We start from the raw sequence: 24658 nt of genomic DNA on the forward strand, positions 1-24658 counted from the left end.
GATGGTCTTAGTAAGAATCTTCTGGCGGGTCAAAGCGGCTAAGGTGGGAGCGTTGTAGCCGATTGGCGATGTTGGGGAAACAGGCCGAAGGTTGAAGGGTTTCCCACTTTTACTCACCGATGGTGCTGGGTTGTTAACCTGTTACAAGGGAATCAGTTACTGATAAATGAAAGGAAAAGCAGAAGGGAGTTCAAGGAAACTTACCGCGTCGTCAGGGATTGCATATTCAGAATCGATCATGTGCCGATATGTGTGAACAGAAGTCGCGAACAGTTGCTCTTTCCACTCTCGCCACCATTGCTTGTATGACTCGGTGATGAAAGATATTGGTGTCCAGGTGGATATATCGACATCTGTGGTATCGGCATCAGGAGAAAGTTGTACTACCTTGTTCCAGTCTGTTCCGCAGGTGATTGTTTCCCTGGGTTTGATCACATCGGCAAAGCAGAGTTTGATTGGCAGTTGCCCAAAAGCCAATTGGCGGGATACTGCCGATGGGTTGTAAAATTCATATGTAATGTTGGTGTTTTTCCCGCTGCCGAATGTGTTTACTGGAATTGCCCTGGGAGTGATAATAGCCATCATAAGCTCGTTATCTTGATTCAGAGTGTCATCGGCAAAGTTGAAAAGAAGGGGGAATCTGTTTTCTTCGTCGATATAAGGTACCCAGGCCCTATGATCACGAGAAAGACCATTATAGAAGCTTTGAAAGAATCTGCCGATTTGGTCTTCGTTGGCTTCTGTTCCAGGGAGGACGATTATGGCTTCACCAAAATTGAGGGGTGAGCGTGTTGCCGATTCATCATCCCCGAGCACATAATCTTCAGGAATTTCTCGTGGGAATTGTTGAGTAAAAAAGTCCCATTGCAAACGTTTGTGCATATGGGCATTCAGCCACATGTTGATGAACCACCACGGGCCTCCCAGGTTGCCGATGGGTTCGCCAAGCAGAAGCTTCTGAGACACTTGGTGAAGAAGATGATAAGTGGAGCTCAGAAGGTATCGGCCAAGAGGAAACCTTGCGCCATTAGCTAGAAGTTCAGCTGCAGGGAGGAAGGCGTTGGTTGGTCCTACTGATCGACCACAGAAGATAAATTTTTCTAACCACATATTCAGGAATGTGGCATGTTCCCTCTGGCTAGGTGTCCCGGTTTTCTGGTATTCTTGAATATATCCTGTCCAACCGCCGATGTTACGGGTATTCACTCTATATTCAGGCTTTCTACCATAGATGGAGCCTTCGTCGGCAGTTGAGATGTCCAAGCCAGTAAGCATGTGGACATCTGCAAGGGTAGGAGTAGCTGGGCCATGTCCAAACATAAAAGTATTGGTTGTATCTGACCAGAAATAAGCAGCTGCAATTATCATTGATTCATTTTTCTGCATATCGGCAATAGAGAGCCTGATACATTGGTCTAATCTTCGTTCTGCCCAGTATACTTGCATCGAGTTATTAACTCTCAAGTACCAGTCTTTCCACCCCTTGGTGGTTTTGGGCCAAGATCGGAATGTGTCTTTCCACAAATTCAGAGAGAAATTTTGGGCTCTAAAGGGGATTCTGTTAACCTCTGCATTGATCAGATCGGTTGGATCTGGGTTGCCCATTGGTCCGAGGCATTGGACGTGCGGCTGATCGGTTGGGATAATTAATTTGTTGCGCAGTTCCTAAGGTTATAAAATCCAGAGAATAGAAGAAAGGGAAAATCACCAACTGAATGAATTTACGAAAAGATCAAAGTAAAGGGTAATGGAAGTGGAGCAAACCGCGGGGACGTCGAAGTTGATGGCCATGGTCTTGAGGAAACTTGAAGTTAGCACCGGAGAAGGGTTCTTCTTGGTTGGGGTCGCGTGGTTGTTCGTCGGAGTCGCCGCCGGAGAGAGAAATGCCAAGGATTGGAGGCTGAAGGTAGAAAATGAGGGTTCCGGAGGAATCTATTTATAAGCCGCCCGGAATAAGGGTATTTTGGACTTATTTCTATGTCGCGCGCATATAGGTCGAGACGGTTCAGAAGGATATGGTAACTGTTCGCACGATAATCAGGGGATTGTACAGATGAGTTGATGACAAGTAATCTTGACTTAGAGGGGATATCGATACAGGATATTTTAATTCTGAAAATGGCAGCATTATCATGTTAAGATCTTGCTGATGGGTTATTGTTTCGGTATCTTAACCATAATCAAGGCAAGAGTGGTTGGCGATTGTGCGATATTTACTGAAATGCGTGAATCAAGATTAGATTTGATTGGATTTGATAACAAATCAAGTTTTGGCTTGGAGAATGAGTTATGATAATCGGGTAAAGGCAAGTGTTATCTGGAGTAAATTTCGGAACATTAATGGTTTTATATTCCGGAATTGGGGGGCATGTGTTGACACCGTTTTTTGTACGTGATGGTGATCGGAGTGGATTAATCGGTGGTGGGAAGGTTACTGTGTACTTTGATGGCCGATGGAAGCCAGCTTGTAAAGATAGTTGCCGATAGCTGGTGGTGGTCGATGGAAAGGTTGGTTTGGATTCGGGCGTTGCCGATGAGGTTAGAGGTGTTATTGTCGATGCCGATGAGAGGAGATTTGAAGACTACTGCCGATGAAACAGGAAATATGCCGATGAAGGAAGGCTTGAAGACTACTGCCGATGAAATAGGGAGTATGCCGATGGGAAGGAGGACGGTGAGATTTCCATCGTAATTGAGGTGGACAGGGAAATAGATAGAAGTTGATTTCCTTTTTTATATTAGTTAGAGTATGATTTATGTAAGAGTCACGTGTTTCCTTAGATATGGGATTGGTGTCCTAGTTGTGTTTGGTTGTGTCTCTTTAGATCAGGGTATAAATATGGAGTAAGGAGCAATGTAAGAATATATATCAATCAATATCAAAACCAACTTTTACTCCTATTTGCATCTACTTTTCGGCGACTTCGTCAATTTGCATACTTTTTCTTTTTACGAGTTCTCATTGATTCGGCGAGCTGCATCGCTTCAGTGCGATCTTCGGCGATTCTCGAGTTCCGCGTGAGCACCTCTTGGCCGTGACTTCCGGGCGTATCGCTGTTGTCAGGACCAAAGTGTTCGTTTCTTCATCCTTGTCGATTAACAGGTCAAATCGACTGGCACGCTTTGGATATCGATTCGGGTATTAGCCCTTTGTGTTTGCAGATCCACTTTTGCATCAACACTATCTCTCGCGAGTGACAGACAATCACTCGACTTCTACCGAAGTCCTGTAGCATAGCAATCTACACGATCCTATCATACTAGTAAGACTCATAGGATAAAGATATATATGCAAGTGGTTTCATTCAACTCCTTGAAACTTAATGCACAAATATAATTTAAACTGCAGAAAAGTAGGAGTTATGCACCGGGGCTTGCCTGGGAAAAATATAATCAGAAGTTAGTTTTCGATCATGGCGACATGATCTCCAAAAGCACCATTCCTCCAGCAACTCCCGACGACTCCGTGATCCACCGATGTCCCTATTATGATATGCAATGTAATGCCATGCAAAGATATAATTAATTGACTGAAATCGTGACTCGTATAAATACGCTTTACGCCGCTCACATTAACAAGCTAGATCTAACGACGACTGTACTTATGCTACATATCCGTGTTGTCGAACAAGGCATTATTATTTATCTAGCAACTAATTATTCTAGAGCTACAAAATTATGGTGAACGGCTAATATTGCTAGGAACCTATTATACAAATTTCATATTCAATAATATTGCCAATTTATCAGAACAATTCCTACCAGTTGTCTTTTTACATTATTAAGTATCCCAAATTAGTTATATAGCTCCTAAGATTATTATCAAACTATGTGAACAAAATATACTAACAAGTAGATTATGATTTTAGGAGACTAGCAAAATTGGTTTCACATTTTTATGATTTTTCTACACTTTATTTTCAATTTTTGAAGAGCACTGATTTAACAAAATAACCGAAAACATACAAACAGAAAACAGGCCGAAAGGCCTAGCTCGGCCCACAGGCGCGCACTGGCGCAGGCGGCCCAGGCGGCAGGCCAACGGGCCAAGCGCGGTCAGTGGCCAACGGCTGGCCCAGGCGGGCATGAGCAGGCCCAACTCGACGCTGCACTGACCGGCCAGCCCAGCGGCAGGCAGGCCAGTGGCCCACGTGCGGCGCAGCGAGCAGGCCGGCCCACCCGGCTAGGACCAGACATCACGTTGCCAAATAGCATTTCGACCCTCGCACTTTACTTAAATCAATCTGCATGACATAGGCACTATTCACTTGTGTCACGTATTTTTCAGAAAACACCCTACGTATTTCTATTCCTTGGATTTCCACCCTTCCTCACCTTGTCTTCATCGTAGAGTCGAGCAGAGGAGCTGGGAGGGGACATCGGGCCGGTTTCGCCGGCCGGCTGCCAGCGGCCCGGCGGCGGCGGAGGAGCAGCGCGGGAGTTGCGCGGCGGTGAGGCGCACCTGTGGGCACCCGCAGCCTGGCCCATGACAGCCCGTGGCCCACTGGCCACGCGAGCCAAGGCGCACGGCAGTGGCCATGGCCTCGCCAGAGACGGCCCGATGCGGTCTAGCCGCAGGACACGGCAGGAACGCCAGCGCACCGAGGCACGGGCGCCGAGGAGGAGGAGGGGCGCTGGAGGCTCGGCGATGGATGCACAAGCGGCAGCGGCCATCGACGCTGGTGGACATGGTGCAACTGACGCCGGGGAGCGCGGCTGTGCGGTGGAACGGTCTAGCACGGCGAGGCTCGCGCACTCACGCAAGGCGGGGTGCGGGCGTCCAGGACGCCGAGGGCGGAGCACCGGCACTGGAGGAGCTGCGCCGTGGAGCAGCTGAACCGGCGTGGGTCGAGCGGGCGCTGTGCGGGGTCAACAGCGGAAAGGGAAGGGCGGCCCGGCATGGGAGCGCGCGCAAGCAGCGCGAGAAAAGAAGGGAGAAGGGGCGTGGATGCGATGCGACTGTAGCTCCAGCACGGCCAAAGGAGGAGCCGCGGTGGCGGTGGAGAACACGGTCCTAGGCAGTGGCGAGCACGAGGACAAGGAGGCGCTGCTACTCGGGCACAGCCACGGCAGGCCGCGGCAGTGGCACGCGCGCGCCTGTGGGTGGTGGTGCGGGACGGCGGCGACCATAGCGAGCAGAGCAGGGAAGGAGAGGACACTGTAGCTCGGCGTGCTGAGGGCGCCACGGCGATTGCGCTGCGGAGCGGGGCAGCGTGGGGCCGAGAGCTCAGGCGCACATGGCGGCGTGGAGCACTACCGCGGAACCCGGCAGGAGCAGCGCCATGGCCAAACTCCAGCGCGTACCGAGGCGCAGCAGCCAGACGAGTGCGGTGAGGAAAAAGGAGGAGCAGCAGAGGAGAGAACCGAGCGATTGAGTGGGGAGGGCAATCAGAGCTGGGCGTCTCCTCTCGGTTGAAGCAAAAGAAAGAGAGGGGAAAAGTAAAACGCCCGCCCGAGGACAACTGAGACAAGAAAGGACGAGGCAAGGCCGGTGGCGTGGCGTTTGCGTGATGGGTCGTGAGTCACGACACGACCAGCAGAGAAAGAAGACAACGCGATAGTTGGCAACTTTCAATACTCAGGACCGCGCGGCGTGGCTTGGGCGTATTAATGCGAGAAGAAAACGTGGCAATCAGTGAGAGAGTAAAGAGACAGATAGAGACAGGCCATATCAGGCAAGCAGAGACAGTACCATTCGGAGGCAGTCCACGGAACACAGGGGCAGACAAGGGCACATGGGCGGGTCTGTCATTAATTTTGTAGAACGGGGTCCGGGCACTGATGCTCGACACATATGACTTCAAAGATGATGCATGGTTGTGCCATTCAAGTTAAACGTTTACTTGAGTTCGCGAACTAAGTCACACTGAATTCACGTATCGCGTCGAATACGTTTTAAAATCAAAAATCCGAGAAACTCGTTTCGAAAACTTTACTGGGGCCAAAAATCGCGGCGCTAAAAAGGATCGTAACACCTGGGTGTTACAGCTGGCGATGGAGCCCAGCTGTCAGACCTCTTCGGCCGCACCTCAGGGAGCCCCGCGCGCGGTGCGCCTCCACTGCTAGCCCCGGCGTCCTCCCCGCGGTGGTGTGCTTCCGCGCGCTCGACATGCCCACGCTCGTCAGCCATGGAGGAGCCTTCCCATGCTTGTCGATGCTCCGCAACCTTGAGATAACAGGGATGCTCCCCGACGACACGCGCCGAGCTCCGAGCCTCAAGCACCACCGCCTGCCGCAGCCGCCTAGCATGCGCCGACCCTGGCCACAACCGTCGCCCACCACCCTTGGCCGCAGCAGACACCCACCGCCCCTGACCGCAGGCTTGGTCAGACCTCCGGCCATGGTGCACAGCGCGTACGAAGGCTTCCTCTGGAGCTCCAGCTGCTCCCTGCACATCTACTCCGCTCCTTCCCCCTCCTCCGACGGCGACGGCAAGATCCGGTGGGACAGGCCCTACGCCTGGCCGCCGGTGGGACAGGTTGCCCGCGCCTCGCCGCCTTGCCTCGCCGGTGGGTTTCCCGCGCCTCGCAGAAGATAGGGCTCAGGTTTAACAGAAATGAGAACTCTGTTCCAGCACAAAAGAAAAAATTATTCAAGTACACACCCATCTAGTGCATGGTCAAACAACACACCTAACTACCGAACCATGAAAGGACCAGCAAATTCAAATAATGTGAGTAGGATGAAAGTAGTCATAATTACTTTAGATCATTGGGTCAACACAAAAACTTAATAAAATGAACTAGAATGGCATTTCACGTAATTAATTTGGAATGAGAAATGAACCAGAGTGACATACCATCATATCATAACTAATCAGTTTTTTTGTGAATTACACAGTACAACACAGACACTCACAACACACACGCAAACCCTACCTCTATGAGCATCTTCGAAGACTGGGCCGGCAAATCCTAAGGCGTCTCGCTGTCGTCTGGAACGTCGTCTATCACTGAAAACACAACGCCGTTAAATTCTGGAAAATTCGCTCCCACGGGGAGTCAAACCCAGTACCTAAGGTGCCACTAAGGCTCTTGTAGCCACTAGGCTACAGGCTCTTTCGCCATAACTAATGAGTTGACCCAGAAAACATCATTTGGTACTCACATCCCTACATGGGAGGTGACACAGTCACCTTCACTGATATGCAAGCTGCCACAAACTTAATCTGCCAATGTGCAGATCCATGCTGATTAACATCGAAAGAGCAAAAGTATAGGCTATCACCTTGAGAGCCATTTTTACAAACCCTAAACCTCAAATGCATCATAGTATCCACTGAGATGGCAACCACGAACCTTTTTACACAAAACTCACCAACCGCGTTGTTGGTGGCCAAAATTGGCACAGTGTCGTTCTGGCTAGAGAAACCGGTCTGACCAGTTTTCAAAAATGGTCAGACCGGTTTGGTCCTGTAGCCGATCTGGCAACACCAACCGGTCAGCCCGGTTTGCCAAACCGGTCTGACCGGTTTAGTTCCAATCCGACTAGGATTGAGGAATCCTTGGAGATTACGATTTGTAAAAGGATTTCCTTGCGAAGCAAGACCCCCAATACTATAAATATAAAGGGCCACGGCCAATTGAGGGTTAATCCAATCGACCAATCAAATATACCTTTACTTTTTATCTCTCTCAAGCCCTAGCTTTTCCAACCTCTTTTGTCGTTCGTTCTCTGTCTCCATGGCGATTGATGGCATTCTAAGTGGCCTATCGACCTCAAAGCAACCCTAGGTGAGCCAGCCCGACGGATCTCTCCTGGGCAGGTGTTCGTAGGTTGACGCAACAAACCCTACGAAACCGGTCTGACCAGATTCCAAAACCAGACTGACTGGTTTGTGTGGGTGTGCTGCATGTGATCAATTCGTTGTGAATCCGTGCGATCTAAGTTTTAGGTGTGTTGTCCAGATCAGGCGTCAACACATTTTTAGCGACTCCGTTGGGGAACTTGGAGATCTTGGTTACCCTAACCGAACTACCCAACCCTAGCCAGATGGGTTCTTGTACGGATCTGGTGTTGACCAGAACAGGCGTTCAACGCGCGCCATGAAAAAAAAAATCTGTATGCTCCTCTTCCTCTGCAAAGAGACAAAGGAACTGGGAGATAAATCAAAAGCGCTATGGACTTCTGATAAGACGACTACTATTAAGGCCTCCATTCCTTGGTGCATAAGTATTAAACACATGTCAACTGCGCACAACTTCCACTAAAACGAAGTGTGAATGGTTTATTCAACATGAGCATGCCTAAGTTCGTTAGCCCATCGATCAGCTGGAGGTCATCATCCTCTTTCTCTCCGGTCTTGATCCTCATGTCGAACTCCAGTAAACCTCTGAAAGCATTAGAATGCCTCTCCTAGAAGCAGTCACCTCGAAAAAAGAACCCTGTGGAATTATAAATTGTTCAGTAGCTGCGGATGAAAAAATTGTTAAATATCTGGAACTACATACTATGATTACAAGACATTTGCCAATAGACCCAAAAAGTTTACATATATTCTAAACTCTCAAAAGGCAATCAGAAAAATATTTTAGTTTTTTCCTAACTGATGGTTTCATACTACTTGGTTATTTTTAAGGAAAAGAACAGGTTTTATATTGTGTTACATGGAGATTTATCATCAAGAAGTTTCGGGCTCGTTTGGTTTACGGCCGATGTGTGCCACCAAAATGTTGGTGCTTGACTTCATTGGCAAAATCTGTTCGGGACGACTAGTGCCCGGACGTCCGGACGCTGCTCCCACACCCGCGGCCGACGCACGCAACTCCCTTCGCCCTGTGCCAAATCCTGCTCCGGAGGTAGCATCCGTCCGGACGGAGCTCCACGCCTGCACCGGACACCCGCATCGCATCCTGCGCTCGCCCCCGCGCCCCCACGTGAACCACAGCGTCGCCCTGGCAGCAGCACCAGGCCTGTCGCGCCCATCCCGTGTCCGCACGTGAACCATGGTGGCACCCCGGCAGCAGCACCAGGCAGGCTATAGCAGGCCGCTGCCCGTCAGCCACCAACGCGCATTGCAACATTTGCAACACCCGATCTACTTTTTTGAAACATAAAGATGAAACATTTGCAACATGCTCTTGAAATATGTGTGTATAGCCATAAGAATATATGCAACATCCAGATACACTTTTGCAACATAAGTGTGAAACATCTAAAACACATGAAACCAAACGAAACATGTGTGTGCAGCCATAGCAACATATGCAAACATCCAGATGAAAACGACATATGTCTCGAACAATCTAGATCCACTTTTGCAACATAAGTCTGAAACATCCGAAACACATGAAAACAAACACCTAAAACATGTGTGTGCAGCCATAGCAACATATGCAACATCTAGATGAAAACACTTGAAACATGCGTCTGAAACAACTGAAACACTTTGAACATAGGCTTACAACATACGTATTTTATCATTGCAAACATCCTAGACAGTTGCAACATTTAAATGAAACACCTGAAACAAAAGTCTGAAACACAGCTTTCGCCTGTGAGGCCACTGCCTACCTGGTGGGAAAACTACGGTAGATCACTGAGGGGTATAGTGAGTGGATGAAGGCCACCCTAGGGGGCACTGGAGTGGCAATGGTGAGCCCCAGCCAAGCAGAGAGGCCATGGCAGGCCGCCGCCCAAAGGGGCCCCACGAGGACAGTCATCTCTCACGGCCGCGCCAATGATTGGATACAATCCAAACATATTTCGATAATTCTACACGGGCATCCATTCTTATCCGTGCGCCTAGACACCCGCTTCGTTGTTGTCTTTCCCCGTAGCTCGCTCCTGCCCGCGACGCGCGGCTCCCCGTTCTCGTGCTATACTCCATCCTACGCCACGCCTCGCGCTGCATCTCCTCCCCCACCCCCACCCACCCACGCACTGTCGTGTTTGTCCCCCCATGCCGTCGCTGCTCAGCCAGCCAGCTCCGATGGGGTATGTGTTGTTGGCGATGGCGAAGGTGCTGGAGCAGCCCACGGCGCCAGGGTGTGGGCCCATGCCTACACTAGTTGGTTTCCACACCCGCATGATAGCGAGACGTGGGCGGGCGAATGCTCCACCAATTTTTTTTTTTTTGGCTCGCCCTCAATTTGGCAGGGCAGATACTGGGGAAACTAAACGACCCCTTAGTAAAAATTACAAATGGCCCTACTAAAAAAACAAACCAAGGGTGCATTTGTTTACAACATCTCCATCCTCTATCCCAAGAACTATCCCAGCTTTTTATGATTTAAAAGGGGATTAAGTAGCTGTAGCCATGACAAGTATCAAGTGTAGATTCCATCTCATCTCTACCATTGAGCACAATCTACAATGGTTGCAGATAAGCAATAGAGGTGCACCTGCTACTGCTATACGGTGACAGGGATCACCTCTGCTACGGTTGGAAACCTAATTAAGCTGTCCATCCGTAGAATCTCGCGCCGCCAGGTACGTGCGGTAGAAACAATGAACCCTCGTGTAGTGACCCATGTTTCCGAGTCGTTCGCCCCTCCCTACCTTGGAGCTAGTTGCTAATGGAAGCCTTTTGTTTCCGTTGGGGTGGCAATGACATGTTAAGTCCCTTATTCTGCTCCGCTCACCCCCCTGATGTTTACAGTGCTGGCACTTCACTTCTAGGCCTCACCTTATGAAGACGGAAAGCTCCTGTCCAGCAAGCAAAGCTCCTGATGTAGCTCAGTTCAGATACCATAACATATCGCAGTTCACAACTAGGAAAGTTCCTGTCCAACTGATTTAGCTAAGTTTCAGATATCAAACTGAATAGAAGCACTGCACCACGCCACTATAGTCAGCATAAGAAAGATCCATGAAGGACTCAATTAAAAGAAGAAACTCTAGTCTTCCTCTGAGATGGAAAGAGGGCAAACACAGGACAGTTCATTCAAAAAAAACAAATAAAGAAAGAAACACAAGACAGGCATATACGTCATAATAATTAAATGCAGGGGCAGCTCATAACAAGGTTCTCAATTTCTGAAGCACATAACACGTTCCACAATCTTAACAAAGCACTCTATTCAGACCGAAAAACAAAAGCTCAGACGAGTTCTTGTAGGAAACATCAGTGCTTTTGCCATACTCCCCTTCAATAGAAGAAACCTAGAACCTTGCCTCCAACATTCTTCCTACGGGCCTCCTCATGGTCCATAATGCCAGCAGAAGTCGTCAGGACGATGTAGCCAAACTACATATCCAAGTAAAAGAAAAGCACAATTAGCACTTGAAGAGTCGAGCGTACAAACAACTACAAGCAGTTTGTGTGCAGGAAAATAATGCAACAGACTAACCTGACGTGATGGGAGCAGCCTGGCAGTCCATCCTTCGATCTCCTTTACGCCAACATCAAAGCGAGGGCTAATAACACCACATTTGTTTAGCCTTCCATTCAGTTCCACCACAATCTTCCCAGCACGGTGGTCATCCACGTATTCAAACTCACCAATGTAGCCTACATAATAGAACAATAATCACGGACATATCCTCAGAATGAAGCAATTGAAATGGGGCATAAGATTGAGAACTAACCATGACGCTGCATGACCGTCAAGAACTTGATGATAACCTTGGACGACGGCCTGATCATGACCTGCCTTTTCCCCCTCTTCTCAGCATTGTACATGGACTTGAGAGCATCGTTGAGCACACTGACCCTCACCATGCTGACCTTACCTGAAGGGAAATATACAATTGTAAGGGTCCCATGCTGGAGAGAATAGCATAGGAAACAGCCATTTCGCATCTATGTAACACAACCAAAGGTACAAGTAACAGCAGCACAAATAACTATGTCACTACATCAATGCAAAATGATGTAAAGGTTTGTTAATTCAGTACAAGCATTCATCTAACAAAAGAAAAAAAAACATCCAGTGCTATATTGAAATCATGTAAAGAAATGCATTGCTATTGCTATAGGAGATAACAAGCTTAACCACATGATCCATACTGTTGAAAGTTGAAACTCATAAGAAAGATAACAGAATGATAGCTATAAAGCCAACCCAACATATAACAAGTTCAAAACATGTAACAATAACAGCAGATTAACCATGATATCGGCTTTAGTGGTTGTAAAATAACTACTCATCACATGTGCTTTAGTTTGTTCGATCAATCAGATTGTACAGGATAAACCTATGGTTCATAAACAACAGACCATCAAATTAACACAGGTAGTATTCCACGCCAACGTCATCTAATCTAACTACCAGGACTCAACTGATAACACAGCTAATGAGAAAGCACAAATTGCTACCCACTGCAGTTAAAATTTTTACCTTAAGATCACCCATAAAGTATGGGATCTCTCAGCACCAATTCCTGCTGCCTGATGTGCTTATTCGCTAACTACTTAAACAGCCTACCTGGACCAGAACCAACACTAGATTCCAGTACTCCAGCATACCAGAATAGAATTACAAACTAAACTTCACTGATCATGCACAAGCAAAAGACAACAATAAGAGACGGACGCTCCACGGATCATGAAAAAACGGAACACCCGATACCCAGTACAGTCACAGTCTAAATGGGAACGCACAAGAGCATCAGGAACAATACAGACAATCATGCGCATCAAAAGCAACTACTAGTCCCACGACTCCTGCAAGGACGAAGCTACCACGCAGAGACTCGACTGTGGGAAAAAATGTGAAGCCTAGTTCCTGGCTTGAGCACGCACGGCGCGCCGATAGATCATGAGGCCGACGAGGCGTGCGCGCGCACGCGCGCAACGCCACCGTCCTCCTCCGCCAGTCCGATCCGCAGCACCTGACCCGCTCTACTACCCCATCGCGAAACCAAATCAAAGCTCGAGAGGACGAGGACGGAGGGAATGGGACGTGGAGACTAACCTCACCTCGACGGACGGCGTGGCCGAGAGAAGGGCGAAGCGGCGGCGGGCGCTGGAGAGGAGTGGCGTCTAGGGTTTGGCCCAGCGCAAGGGAGTGCTGGCTATAAAGGCAGCTGAGGGAGTTTTCTCGCCGTCGGATCTTGTGTGCAGCCGCAGAGGCGGACGGCGTAGGTCGGCAGGGCGCGGACGGTGCAAGCAGGCCGTCGAAGGATGGGCCTCGTGCAAGCATTGACACATGATGGATCGTGGAGAAGCTGAGAGCGCGGTGGGCCGGTGGCGATGGATCGTGGAGAAGCTGAGACTGAGAGCGCATGATTTTGGATAGTAGGAAACTAATGGATTGTAATATAATCTGCTTTTTTTATCAATAATGATATACGACGGTCGTCCGGACGGAAACGGATGATATACGACGATCGTCCGGACGGAAACGCCCGACGGGAACGGACCCACCCAAAGCCATGCCGAACCGACCCGCCCCTGCCGCACACCGTATCTGAGACACGGTCTCCCACACTCATCCTTATCCTCTCCTAGCTCAACCCCGTAGTCGTTCCTCTCCATTCTACTGACGCCGCGCTTAGTTCCCCAGTTCACTGCCGCCCCACCCGCCTACCGGCGCTCCCTCCCTCCCCCCTCACGCGACCTCCATTGGTACCCCGCGCCCCTAGCGACACGGCTTCTGATCCTGCTCCTCCCACCGGAGACGAGGACGGCGACGGCGGCTCTGACGAGGTAGGTCGGTTCTTCTCTGGATTTGAGCCTTCCTCCTCTAGATCTGAGCCCTCCTCCTCTGGATCTGAGGGACACGGCGGTGGCTAGGGTTCCGACGAGCTCTGGGGTCAGGGCTACAATTTTTTTTTTGTTTCTCCCGTGTTGCAGTGGGTGTTTTGGGATATTGCAACAGATGATTTTTAAATGTTGCAATAGATTTTTTTGGTCGTTGCAACAGATGTTTTTGCGATGTTGCAGTACTACTGCTTGAGATGTTGCAGTACATAATTTTCGACATTGAAGTGCATGATTTTAGATGTTGCAGTACATATTTTTTGATGTTGCATTACATATTTTTTTATGTGTGCAGTACATGTTTTTTTATTGTCGCAGTACATAATTTTCGATGTTGCAATATATGATTTTCGATGTTGCAGTACATATTTTCGATTGTTGCGGTGCATGTGTCTTTCGATGTTGCAGTACATATTTTTTCGATGTTGCATTACATATTTTTTTGATGTTGCAGTACATATTTTTCGATGTTACACTACATATTTTTGCGATGTTGCAGCATTTACAACCCGATGTTGCACTACATAGTTTTTCCATATGTTTTTGCAACGTTGCGGTTAAAGTGTTCACGCTCTTTTGGGACGCGCGCGGTGGGGGAAAGGGAGATAGGGGCGCGACGGGCAGCGGAGGATATGGGTTCCGTTCTATTATGTTCCGTGCACGGGTGGCGGGCAGGGTTCCGTAAGACACCGGTGTCCAGGCGCACTCGCGCACCTAATGTCCGGGCGCTAGGCGGCCCTTTTTTATTATTTTCTACTATTTCTATCTGATTCCATCTTCTTATTCTTTTTTAGACGGAAAATATGCGCAGGCTGAAACTATTTGAACGTTATTTTTATGATAACTAGTTATGTATCCATTGAAACTATTTAAAAGTTCTCTATAGCAATTTATTAATGACAAATGATACTAATTTTGATATTGGTATTTATAAATATTAAGTATGAATTAATTTTCTTTCCATTTAGTTTGAGATTTTGTATTTGTTGTTGTGGATTATATCTAAATATTTGATTTTATTTTATTCGAATTGTTTGTTGTCGTATATTATTTTTGTATAATTTAATTTAATTATTCCGTTATAAATATGATTATTTATACATTTAATTATTAAAATATTTATGGGCTATCTTTTTACATGTGTTATGTACACGAGTTATCATACCACATCAATTTGCCATCTACGTATGCTCGGTTGGCACCCATGATCGTAGCAAAAATCTTCATAATTAAGTTCTAGTGAGAATTCGTTGGAACCGGACCTACATTACACAAACAACAATCTTCACCTCCGTTCAAACCAAAATCGAGCTAACAACTACATCAAAACCCTAGGAAACACAGTGTCACCATTTCCCAACAACAATATCAAAGATTGAGTACTCAACTAAATCCAAACCCTAAATTGCACGTATATATACATTACACCACGTGGGGAAATCCTATAGCACCCAAGCGATTAGGTCACAGCCAAACTCACCATACTTCGGCGGCTGTTCTCCTTCCCTACGAAACCTAGGGGCCGTGCTTTTGGGGCCCTAGACAATGCGCCTTCATCTGCGCACACCACCTCCTACCGCACACTTCGTCGTCACCTTCCTCGGCTCCGCCGCCTCCGCCACGTGTGTGAGGTCATAGTGGTGAGAAATAGTCATGAACAGCGCACATGGGGCTCCTCAAATATTTCCCAAACTCTCACACGAGCCCAACAAACAGGATGGTAGTCCACGCCAGCGAAATAAGCTACCGAGATCCGTATTGGACCTCTAATTATATATTCCCTCGGTTCCCATATATATGTGGCGTGTGTTGATCTTTGCGAATGGCCATTTTATCTAGTGCAACACCGTAGCATGCGTTGCAATTAAACCACATGTAGCACTTACCAAGCATCTTTATAGGCAAGACACTGTTCTCATTGCATGCATGCAAAATTGATTCGCTATTCAGTTTGAGTCGTTTGACCATTCCTTCTCCCTTCGTTTCATGCATGCAAAAAAATTGATGACGACTTTAAGAAACGAAGGATCATGGCACCGCTAGGAAAAGGGGAGCTGGATTAAGTAGTTCTTGGTATCTGGAATACTCGTGTTGGCGTCAGATAAAACGGAATGGAGGGGGTATTTATCAAGTTTATAGGCCTGAAATTCAGGTTTTCAAATTCAAAGTTTATATGCCTTCTTGGAAATATGGGACAAGTTTAGAGACGCTAGCAGATTTTATTCTCTCTCTCTTTTTTTTCATTTTCATCCCTCCTGCTTCCATTCGGCGCCGCGAAAGGACAAACACCAACGGCACCAACGGAACGGACCAAGTCCCCCAGACCGTCCACCAGCTAGCTTCCCCGGCCGATCCCCAACACACGAGCGGAGTAGGTGGCCTCCCTCTCCCTCCCTACCCCGTTTTCCTCCACTCCCGCTCCAGCGTTCTCTCCCTCCTCCCCCTGCCCCGACCGGATGCTACATTCCCGCGGCGAGCCGCTTGCCTGCCTCCCCGGGCCCTTGACTTTGGCTACCCACCCCATCGCCGAGCCGCCTCGCCCGGTCCCCCTCCATTTTCGCCCGTCTCGCGTCTCGGAGGGAGGGAGAGGAGAGGGGAGTCGTCGTCCTGCGCCCGGCGCTCGGGTTATTGGCTCGAAGGATTGCTGGCGTGTTGGTGGATTTGGAGCCCGGGGTGGACTGATTGCTGATGGTATTCTCCGATGGAGGAGGCCGGGAGAGAGCGGGACAGGGCGGCGGTGGCGGCGGCGGATCTCGGCGTCTCCACTAAGGTCAGGCGAACGGTATCTCTGTCCCCTGCCAATATACTGTTTCTCCGTTACTGTTTGTGATTAGGAGATTACTGATTGGGGATTTGGGGGAGTAATTATTTATTATGCCCCTGGCCTCTGACTCTGTTTCGGCATTTTTGCAGTTTCCCTGATAACTAGCTTGTAGCACCAGGCAATATCACCCGCGCTAGCATCCTGCAAATTGCTTTGAATAGATTCGTTGAATAATAGTTGAGTTCCCTCAAGAATTACTCTGCCGTTTTAGATTGTCCATGGTCCACATAGACTTCCATGTTCCGGCTTGTTTCTCTGCCTGAATTTACAAAGGGACCAATTGGTCTCAAAGTTGGCCCTGCTATTATAGAGTGAGAAATAAGAGTAAATCACGCATGGCTGGTACGTTGATGTAGGGAAAAGTTCAACATCCACCTTATTTTATGTTCAGCTTTGCCCGTGCCTGATTAGTGATTAGTCAAGAATCTTCGTTTAACCTGTGAGGTATTTTCATTATGCACACATTGTTTGTATAAACAAATATATAATGACATGCACGTTGCTGTGTGGCTGTGTGGACAAACATGATTTACGATGCCTTATATTGTAACTTGGAAACATAGTGACAGTCTCTTTCAAACATGAAAAACAGGAAACTTATTCTCGTCAGAAATAATAACTAAGACCTGAGAAAAATTAGGATTCGATCAGGTCGCATCATTCTTGCCACATATGCGATAGTGCATTTCCTTAGAGGTCTTCGGAGTGTCAATATTTTATACACTAATACACCTCCAAACAATCTGGGTGTACACTGTAACACCTATGTTTTCCATTAGATGTACACATTAATATTTCTTACTGCACCAATCTGCCATGCTATTGCGGCTATTGCCAATTGTATCTTGGCATGGTAACAGTGGCTTTTCTACAAAAAATGGATGTGCAATTAAGTGGCATAGGAAATATAATCGTACTTTACAAAAACTATCAAAAACATTGAGCATTGTTAATATGAGTTGTAGCTAGCTAGGGTGCAGAAAATTAATGTGACATTTTAACTGACTGGTTTACAGTTTATCGCATGCATATATTGTTCAGGGTAACCAATTGAAAACTAAATGTGTTAGCAAAACTAGAAGCCTTTCTTAATCCAGATTACTTCAATATTATATAAATCCAATTAAAAGGTGCGGAAAAATAGTTTCAGTAAAGAACTACTCCATGTGCAGTACATGGTTCTGTGCTTTTAGAACGACAGACAGACACACCTATATGCTTGCCTGAAAAGCTATCCATTGTCCTGGTTTAAAGTTTTTTAATCACAAGTGGTGCCAATATAAAATGAAGCGAAATACAAATAATTAGGCATAGAAAAGAGCTTTATTGGTTGATCTTGTCTGACTTCAATACATTGATTACTTGCTAGCGCATATGATGCAGATGTGCAGTCTGTCTGTCTACATGAACTGAAAAGGTAAAAATCTATTTACGATCGTTCAAAAGTCAGTGGTACTGGTACATGGTGGTGGTAATGGCCCAACAAATAGACACGTTTTATGGGAAGCACTAGCACTTTAGGTTCTTTTACTAATTGTCGTTCCCTTGTCTGGCTAACACATGCATACTAACTCATGCAACTGACTGTAATTGATTCTCAGACTGATGCATGTACTGTATTTCTTGAACACCTGAGCAAAGCCTGGTAGGATTTGAACATGAAGTATTGGGCCGGTGACACCATGTTTTTATTGATAATAAAGAAGCCTTTTACTGATAACAAAACAATTACATCAAGATGATACAACCACCTTGAGATCGCTCCCGGCCTCTGCATAACTACGATTCACACAACCTGAGAAACTTAAAATCAAAGTTTTTTTTGGCTCTGGACCAAATAAAAAAGCATCTAGGTCTCTGCATAACTACGATTCACACAGTATGGGAACTTTTAAAGGTTGCAAGTGTTAGACTGATGCAGGGGTTGGGTGCCATTTTCCCTTTTTAGAATAGACTGAGAGTCTGGTGCTCTCAACAATGTTGTTGTATCTTTTCCATTTTCCACAGGCGTGGATTGCGGTGCATGTATTAGTTATCCAGGGATCATGTATTTTGGTTTAATCTAAAAGCTATTAATTGATTATTGTGTGGTTTAATGATAAGGCTGGGACGCTGGGTTTGTAGTCAAGAATTAAGGATAGAGAGATTGCTGTGAGGGAATCCCCAGATGATAATCCATTGTCCCTTCATGTGACCTTTCATTAAATGTCAGTGCCCTCAACCTTTTTTCAATTGCAGGATACAGCAGTTGTAAACACAAAGCCAGCAAAGCGATACCCACTTGCGTTATGGATAGCCATATTGGGCCTGATAATGCTAGTCGGCGTGTACATATTCTCGTTGTCTCTAGAGCAAAACGGGATGCTTTTCGGGCTCATGCAGACAAATCTGATAGAAAAGGAAAGGGAGAAACCTTGTCATGACCCCAGTATTCCAGACACAGAAATCCCTTACTTGCACTACCCGATGCCAAATACTTATGATAGGTAATGAAGATACTGGGTCATCTGATTTTTGTTTTTTTTTTCAGGTTAGTGACTGACTTGTGTGTTCTTTGTCTGTTAGGAAAGAATGTGCGTGCACTGGGGTTAGGTTCTTTGCTATCTTGTCATGCAGAGGTCAGGGAGTGGATGGGTTGAGACATTGTTGAATAGCCATCCTAATATTAGCTCCAATGGAGAGATCTTTTCTGTCAAAGATAGACGCAGTAATATCACCGCGATCACGAAAACACTGGACAAATTGTACAATTTGGATTGGTATAGCAGTGCTGCTAAGAATGAATGTACGGCTGCCGTGGGGCTGAAATGGATGCTCAATCAGGTAATCCTTATATTCATCATACTTGTAGGTGGAGCAAAAACTTGCTCATGTGATAATTTCACAGAACATTTTTCATCTTGATAATTTATACTCTAAATGGATATCCAATGTAGAAATTTATACCATTCTTGGAGGAGTTTTATATTGTGGAACAAATTGCTACTTACTAACCTTTTCCCCTTTTGAAACTTAATCTGGACATACCATGATTATCTTGCAATTCCAACCTAGTTCCTTTTCTTATATCATACTTGTGTGTTTCCTTAAGTGGAAATTAGTTTGATTACTTATGGACTATCTGAAAACCAAGAAAATAAGACCGTATCAAGTTTTGATGCACTGCCTCCATCAAGATTGCCAATTTTATTCACATGGAAAATTGCTCGCCTACAAGTGTTAAACAAACTGTCAAAATACTATAAGGAGCGAAGAAAAACTAAATAACTAAGGATTTATCATATCTCTCCATCATTATCTTTTCCCCCTGTTTGAAAAAACCCTACTTGCTTGAACTTTACATAGATGAATGATGTGCTGAAGGTGTTTATTCTAGACAATGGCTACTGATAGATATGACCTTTTGCATTCTAATAGAAACTTTTGCCACAGAATTATTGATCAGGTTGAAGGACTCATTATCTAAGATGATTCTTGGTATATATGCTTACTTCAGAAGATCTATTGAGTTTGTCCTTTGATTTCATGATTTGCACATAGAACTATTCTTTGTGTCACAATTGTTTGTGTGGCAAATTTCCAAAGATATATTCAGCTTCCTTGATTTGTTTTATCTAGTGATATGCTTATTCTAGTGAACATTATAGGGTCTAATGAAGCACCATCAAGAGATAGTTGAATACTTCAACCGAAGGGGTGTTTCTGCAATTTTTCTACTAAGAAGAAATCTTCTCCGGCGTTATGTCTCTATATTAGCAAATGCTCATGATAGTGCCATGAAACAGCTGAATGGAACTCATAAAGCTCACGTGCACTCCAAACATGAGGTGCACATCTTTCCATATGTTGCCTGAACTAAGAGTCAGATTTTATTCAAGCATGCATGTTTTGGTATCATGAATATATCGAACATATATGATTACAAGTTCTTTATCTGCTCAAAAATGGTGCAGATGGTGTGTTGAGTAAAAGAGAATCCTGTTGATCCTTTTTTCCCCTTGTGCAGGCTGAAATTCTTGCTCAATATAAGCCAACCATTGACAAAAAAAACATTGATTACTGAACTAAAACGGTCCTGATAAGTTGGCATCTGATGCCTTGGTGAATTTCAAGAACACCAGGCATGTTGTTCTGTACTATGAGGAGTTGTCAGCAATCGCACGGTGAGTCGCTGTTGCTTCATATGGTTCTGTTGAGGCTAAAAACAATCTTCATTCTCCTCAACAGCGTGTTATTTCTGTCTTCAGATGCTCATGGATGTCCTAGATTTTCTAAGAGTGCCAAAGAGGAAACTGTCCAGTCGACATGTGAAAATCCACACTAAACGATTGTGTGATCATATCGATAACTGGGCAGATGTTAATAATTTTTTGAAGGGGACACGGTTCGAGAGCTTTTGAATGGCTCAAGGAGATGACATCGCTAGCTGATGTATATAGTGCTATTGCTATAGTGAGTTGTCCTTTTGACGCCTCGTTAGCCCCCTTCTACAGCTAACAGAGTTAGCGCAGTAGGCAAATTTTTTGATATCATGAGCGAATAAGTTTGGGTCACTGAGAGAAATAGTTAGGAAGCAGAGTAGAGATGCTTGATCCAGGTCAGTCTCATAGATATGGACTTCAGAACTGCAGAATAACGATGAGAAACAATACCTTTGGGGGTATCAGATATCCAATGCAAGAACTTGTAAAGCTGTCTGGACTCATCATTCATTAATATACAACAAAGTTTACACTTGAAAATGATAGCCCGTCCGGACTAGCGCAACAAGTGCTCAACTGCTCATACTCCTTGCATGCACATGTTGGCCCTTGGAAATAGCAAATGCTCTTGGAAGTATCTTGTTGCTAAATGAAGCGAATTGAGTCCTTCGGTGTACTGAACTGCTAAATGAAATGTACTATCATTTTCTTGATTTCTGCCATTGCCTGACATTTTAAAGGGTGTTTAAATTGGCTAAATGGACATTTAGGCTAACAGTGCAGTTCAGCTGTTAGTGTGCCGGTCATGCATGGATGGATGGATGGATCCATTGGCAAGGAAGCTCCGTGACAGAGGAAGAAAGCAGAGTAATAATACAGAGAGAATCAAATGAAGGAAGCATGTGCGGTTACTTCTCCAGCCTATACAAAACTGATGATCTTTACTACTAGCAACTACAATGCACAACGAATCGCATTGTTCTGCTGAGTAGCCTGCCTGCTCGCTCGATCTCCGTCTGCTCAGATAAGAGCTAGGTCTCGGTGGCCGGCGGCGGGGCGCCGGGCTGGATGGTCTTGAAGGACTCGTGCAGGCGGCGGAGCATGGCCTCGTCGCGGCTCCACTCGGCGTTGGGCGCGGGTGACGAAGTGCGCGTACAGCTTGTTCCGCGCGCACGTCACGGAGATGAGGCTGTGCGCGCCGGCGCCCGCCACCTCGTACTCGTAGTACACCTGCCCGGCGCCGTCGGCGCGCTGGGCGGAGCGCACGTCGTCGGCGGTCGCGATCTGGTCCTGCAGCCCGACGTCGGAGAGTGCCAGGTTGTCGAGCACGGCGCTGAGCGGCGCCAGCGCGCGGATCCCGGACAGGAACGTCAGGTACTCCTTCTCCGTCCGCTTCCGCGGGTTGAAGAACTCCGAGTCCGTGCCGTTGGTGCCCTTCTCCACCTTGGACACCAACCGCTCCTTCCACCCCTCGGGGACGTCGTACACGTACTCCGCCGTGTCCTTCTTGCTCGCGTTCCCGCCGTACCCGCCGTAGTTCGCCGCGCTCGCCGCCGTGCCGTAGTACACCGTGAACTCAGGGTCGGCGCGGGACGGCGCCGGCGCCGGGGACAGCAGCAGGAGCCCCGCCGCGGCCGCCGCCACCAGCGTCGTGGCGACGGGGGGCTTGTTCCCCTGCGGCGGCGGCGGGATCCTCAGCGCCTGCGGGGGAGGGGTTGCCGCCTGCTGCTGCGACGAGGCCGTGGAGGGGCACGCGGTGGTGAGGAGAGGGGACGCCACGCGCGAGAGGAGCGAGGGAAACATGGTCGCCGTCGACCGTCCGTGACACGCTGCCGGGGCGGGGGCCGCGAGGTGGGTCGTGTTCCGTGTGCTTTGTGTTGGAGGCGACGCGCGAGAGGATAGGAGAGATCGCATGGGCCCGTGGCTTATCCAAAGCGACGTCGACATGGCACGTTGGCGCTCGCGAGCCACCAGCGCAAACAGCAGAAGGGTATTTGCGTGGAATCCTTGTGTTCGTACTATAATACTGGACGCAATTTGTAGCTGGCCATGTCGGCGGCATTACTTTGTTTGGGCCTAGAGAAAAGGAAGAGCCTTATGTTAGCGTTCTTCTCTTAGGGCCCGTTTGATCCTTGAATTGAATTTATTCTAATAATTACAATTTAGACATAGATCAATTAAGCAAATGTAGTTGTATATAGAATATATTTGTATATTTATTGTTAGATATACAAGGGACGTACTTATATATTGCATTTCTATTGTAGAAAAAGTGAGTTGAAGAGTGTGCTATAAGTTGGAGCGTAGAATTATAGCATAGTGATCTATAGAATCTATTTTCATCTCCCTACCTATAATTTGAGATAGGCTTATTTGTAAGCTTGAAAAAGTTATGGAATATCAAATTCTAAGCCAAATAGCCTAATCCATTAAGTAGATTTCAATTCCTCCAAAACGAAGTCAGGAAAAAAATTCAATACCTCCAACTATCATGGTCGTCTAATTTTTCTCCTTAACTACAATATCAGTTTTTTTACCCTCCAACTTTTAAAACATTTTTTATCTTGGGTTATTTTAAATTTGATTTTGCTGGTACAATGTCACATCAGAGGAGGTAATTAGACTAAGTTCATGAGGTAAATCAGACTAAGTTTAAAAATTATCAAAAATCATAAATTTACTTTTTAAAAAATTATCTAAATGTTTTTACATGTAAAAATAATGTAATTAAAAATCCTAAATTCTGGTTTAATTTTACAAGATTTGTGTTACCGTGAAAAATATATTTTCTAAGATTGAACCAGATTTTAGGATTTTGAATTGCATTATTTTCCATTTAAAAATATATTTATTTTTTTAAAAAATCATTTTATGATTTTGGGTTTTAAAATATTTCTAGTTCGATTTACCTCCCTAAACTTTCAACTTAGTCCGATTCACCCCCTTTTGACGTGGCACCACATCAGCAAAACCAACATTAAAACCACCTGATGTGTAAAAACAGATGATTTCAAAAGTTGAGGGTTTTATAGTTTAGGGAGGAAAATCAGACAGTCGTGATAGTTGAGGGAGGTAAATTATACTTTTACCTTTTTCTTGAAGAAACGTTGAAGTGCTAACAAAATTATATGGCTCCCTATGTTTGCATATCTATTTTCCTATAAGCTTTGCCATGGCCAACCAAGGTAGGTCAAGGTCGTTGAGTCAAAGTCGGGCGATCCTCTTCGGCTCCATGTTAAAAACTCCCTCGGTTCTAAAAATCATAAGATATTTTGGCTTTTCTAGATACATTGCTTTTACTATACATCTAGACATATGTAGTGTATATCTAAGTGCATAGCAAAAGTTATGTATCTAAAAAAAGTCATATAGGAGAGAGTAACAAGTTAGATGTCACATACTTATGCTCGTTTCTTCTTAAGAAGAAGACCACTGGGAGTCCGAGATGGTCTATGAGTTAGATGCATGGCACTTTTTGATGATCCTATCGTGAAGGGAAGAGACGAAAACAATCGCAACGCCTTCGAGCCCTCAAAGGCTCAAATGAGAGGGGGGTAGAGCGAAATGGAAAATGAGCGTTTGAAGAGTTCAAGTATTGTACTCTTTTTAGTGTTAGTTTGATACAACCGATTCCCATACAACTTATAGAGGGTTTGCTTTGTTAACAAGGGATTGAAGGTGACTGATGATAGGATGTTTTCGCAAGCCGATGTAACGATTTTATACATACACATTGTATACCACTGAGGGCTTGTTCGGTTGTTTTTAAAATAGAAGGGATTGAAGGGGATTAGAGGGGGTTGAGGGGGATTTGACTTGTGAGGGATTTAATCCCTCTCATTTCCTCCCAATCCTTTTGGTTTTGGTATCAAACGAAAATGGCCTGAGTGAATAGCATCATTTCATCATCGCCAAATGCACAAAAAATGAGCATCCATGCTAAGCCTAAAATTTTAATCCGAAAATTCATCGGTTTCCACCATAATA

General features: G+C 46.1%; 2 protein-coding genes and 1 pseudogene across 3 annotated transcripts; 1 reads left to right on the forward strand and 2 right to left on the reverse strand.

Moving 5' to 3' along the window:
• Positions 1-10920: 10920 nt before the first annotated feature.
• On the reverse strand, positions 10921-12983 carry LOC136501874 (small ribosomal subunit protein uS8z/uS8w). Of its 2 annotated transcripts, none has more exons than XM_066497408.1 (4): positions 12863-12983; positions 11530-11673; positions 11292-11452; positions 10921-11188 (listed from the first exon to the last, which is right to left on the reverse strand). In XM_066497408.1, exons 2-4 carry the CDS (start codon positions 11660-11662, stop codon positions 11090-11092), a joined length of 393 nt encoding a protein of 130 aa, XP_066353505.1. In that variant the 5' UTR covers positions 11663-11673; positions 12863-12983; the 3' UTR covers positions 10921-11089. The 2 variants fall into 2 exon arrangements, with proteins under 2 accessions (XP_066353505.1, XP_066353504.1); XM_066497407.1 differs by having other exon boundaries at positions 12858-12980.
• A 3002-nt stretch (positions 12984-15985) lies between these two features.
• Positions 15986-21421, forward strand: LOC136501867 (uncharacterized; annotated as a pseudogene).
• Positions 21422-21559: 138 nt separating this feature from the next.
• Positions 21560-22634, reverse strand: LOC136501868 (thylakoid lumenal 19 kDa protein, chloroplastic-like). Its single transcript, XM_066497391.1, is given in 2 exon segments — positions 21560-21807; positions 21809-22634. Coding segments are annotated over 2 exon segments (915 nt in total). The 5' UTR covers positions 22619-22634; the 3' UTR covers positions 21560-21702.
• Between the last annotated feature and the right edge of the window lie 2024 nt (positions 22635-24658).

The sequence above is a fragment of the Miscanthus floridulus genome, chromosome 13 (assembly GCF_019320115.1).
Source record: "Miscanthus floridulus cultivar M001 chromosome 13, ASM1932011v1, whole genome shotgun sequence".
Lineage (NCBI taxonomy): Eukaryota > Viridiplantae > Streptophyta > Magnoliopsida > Poales > Poaceae > Miscanthus > Miscanthus floridulus.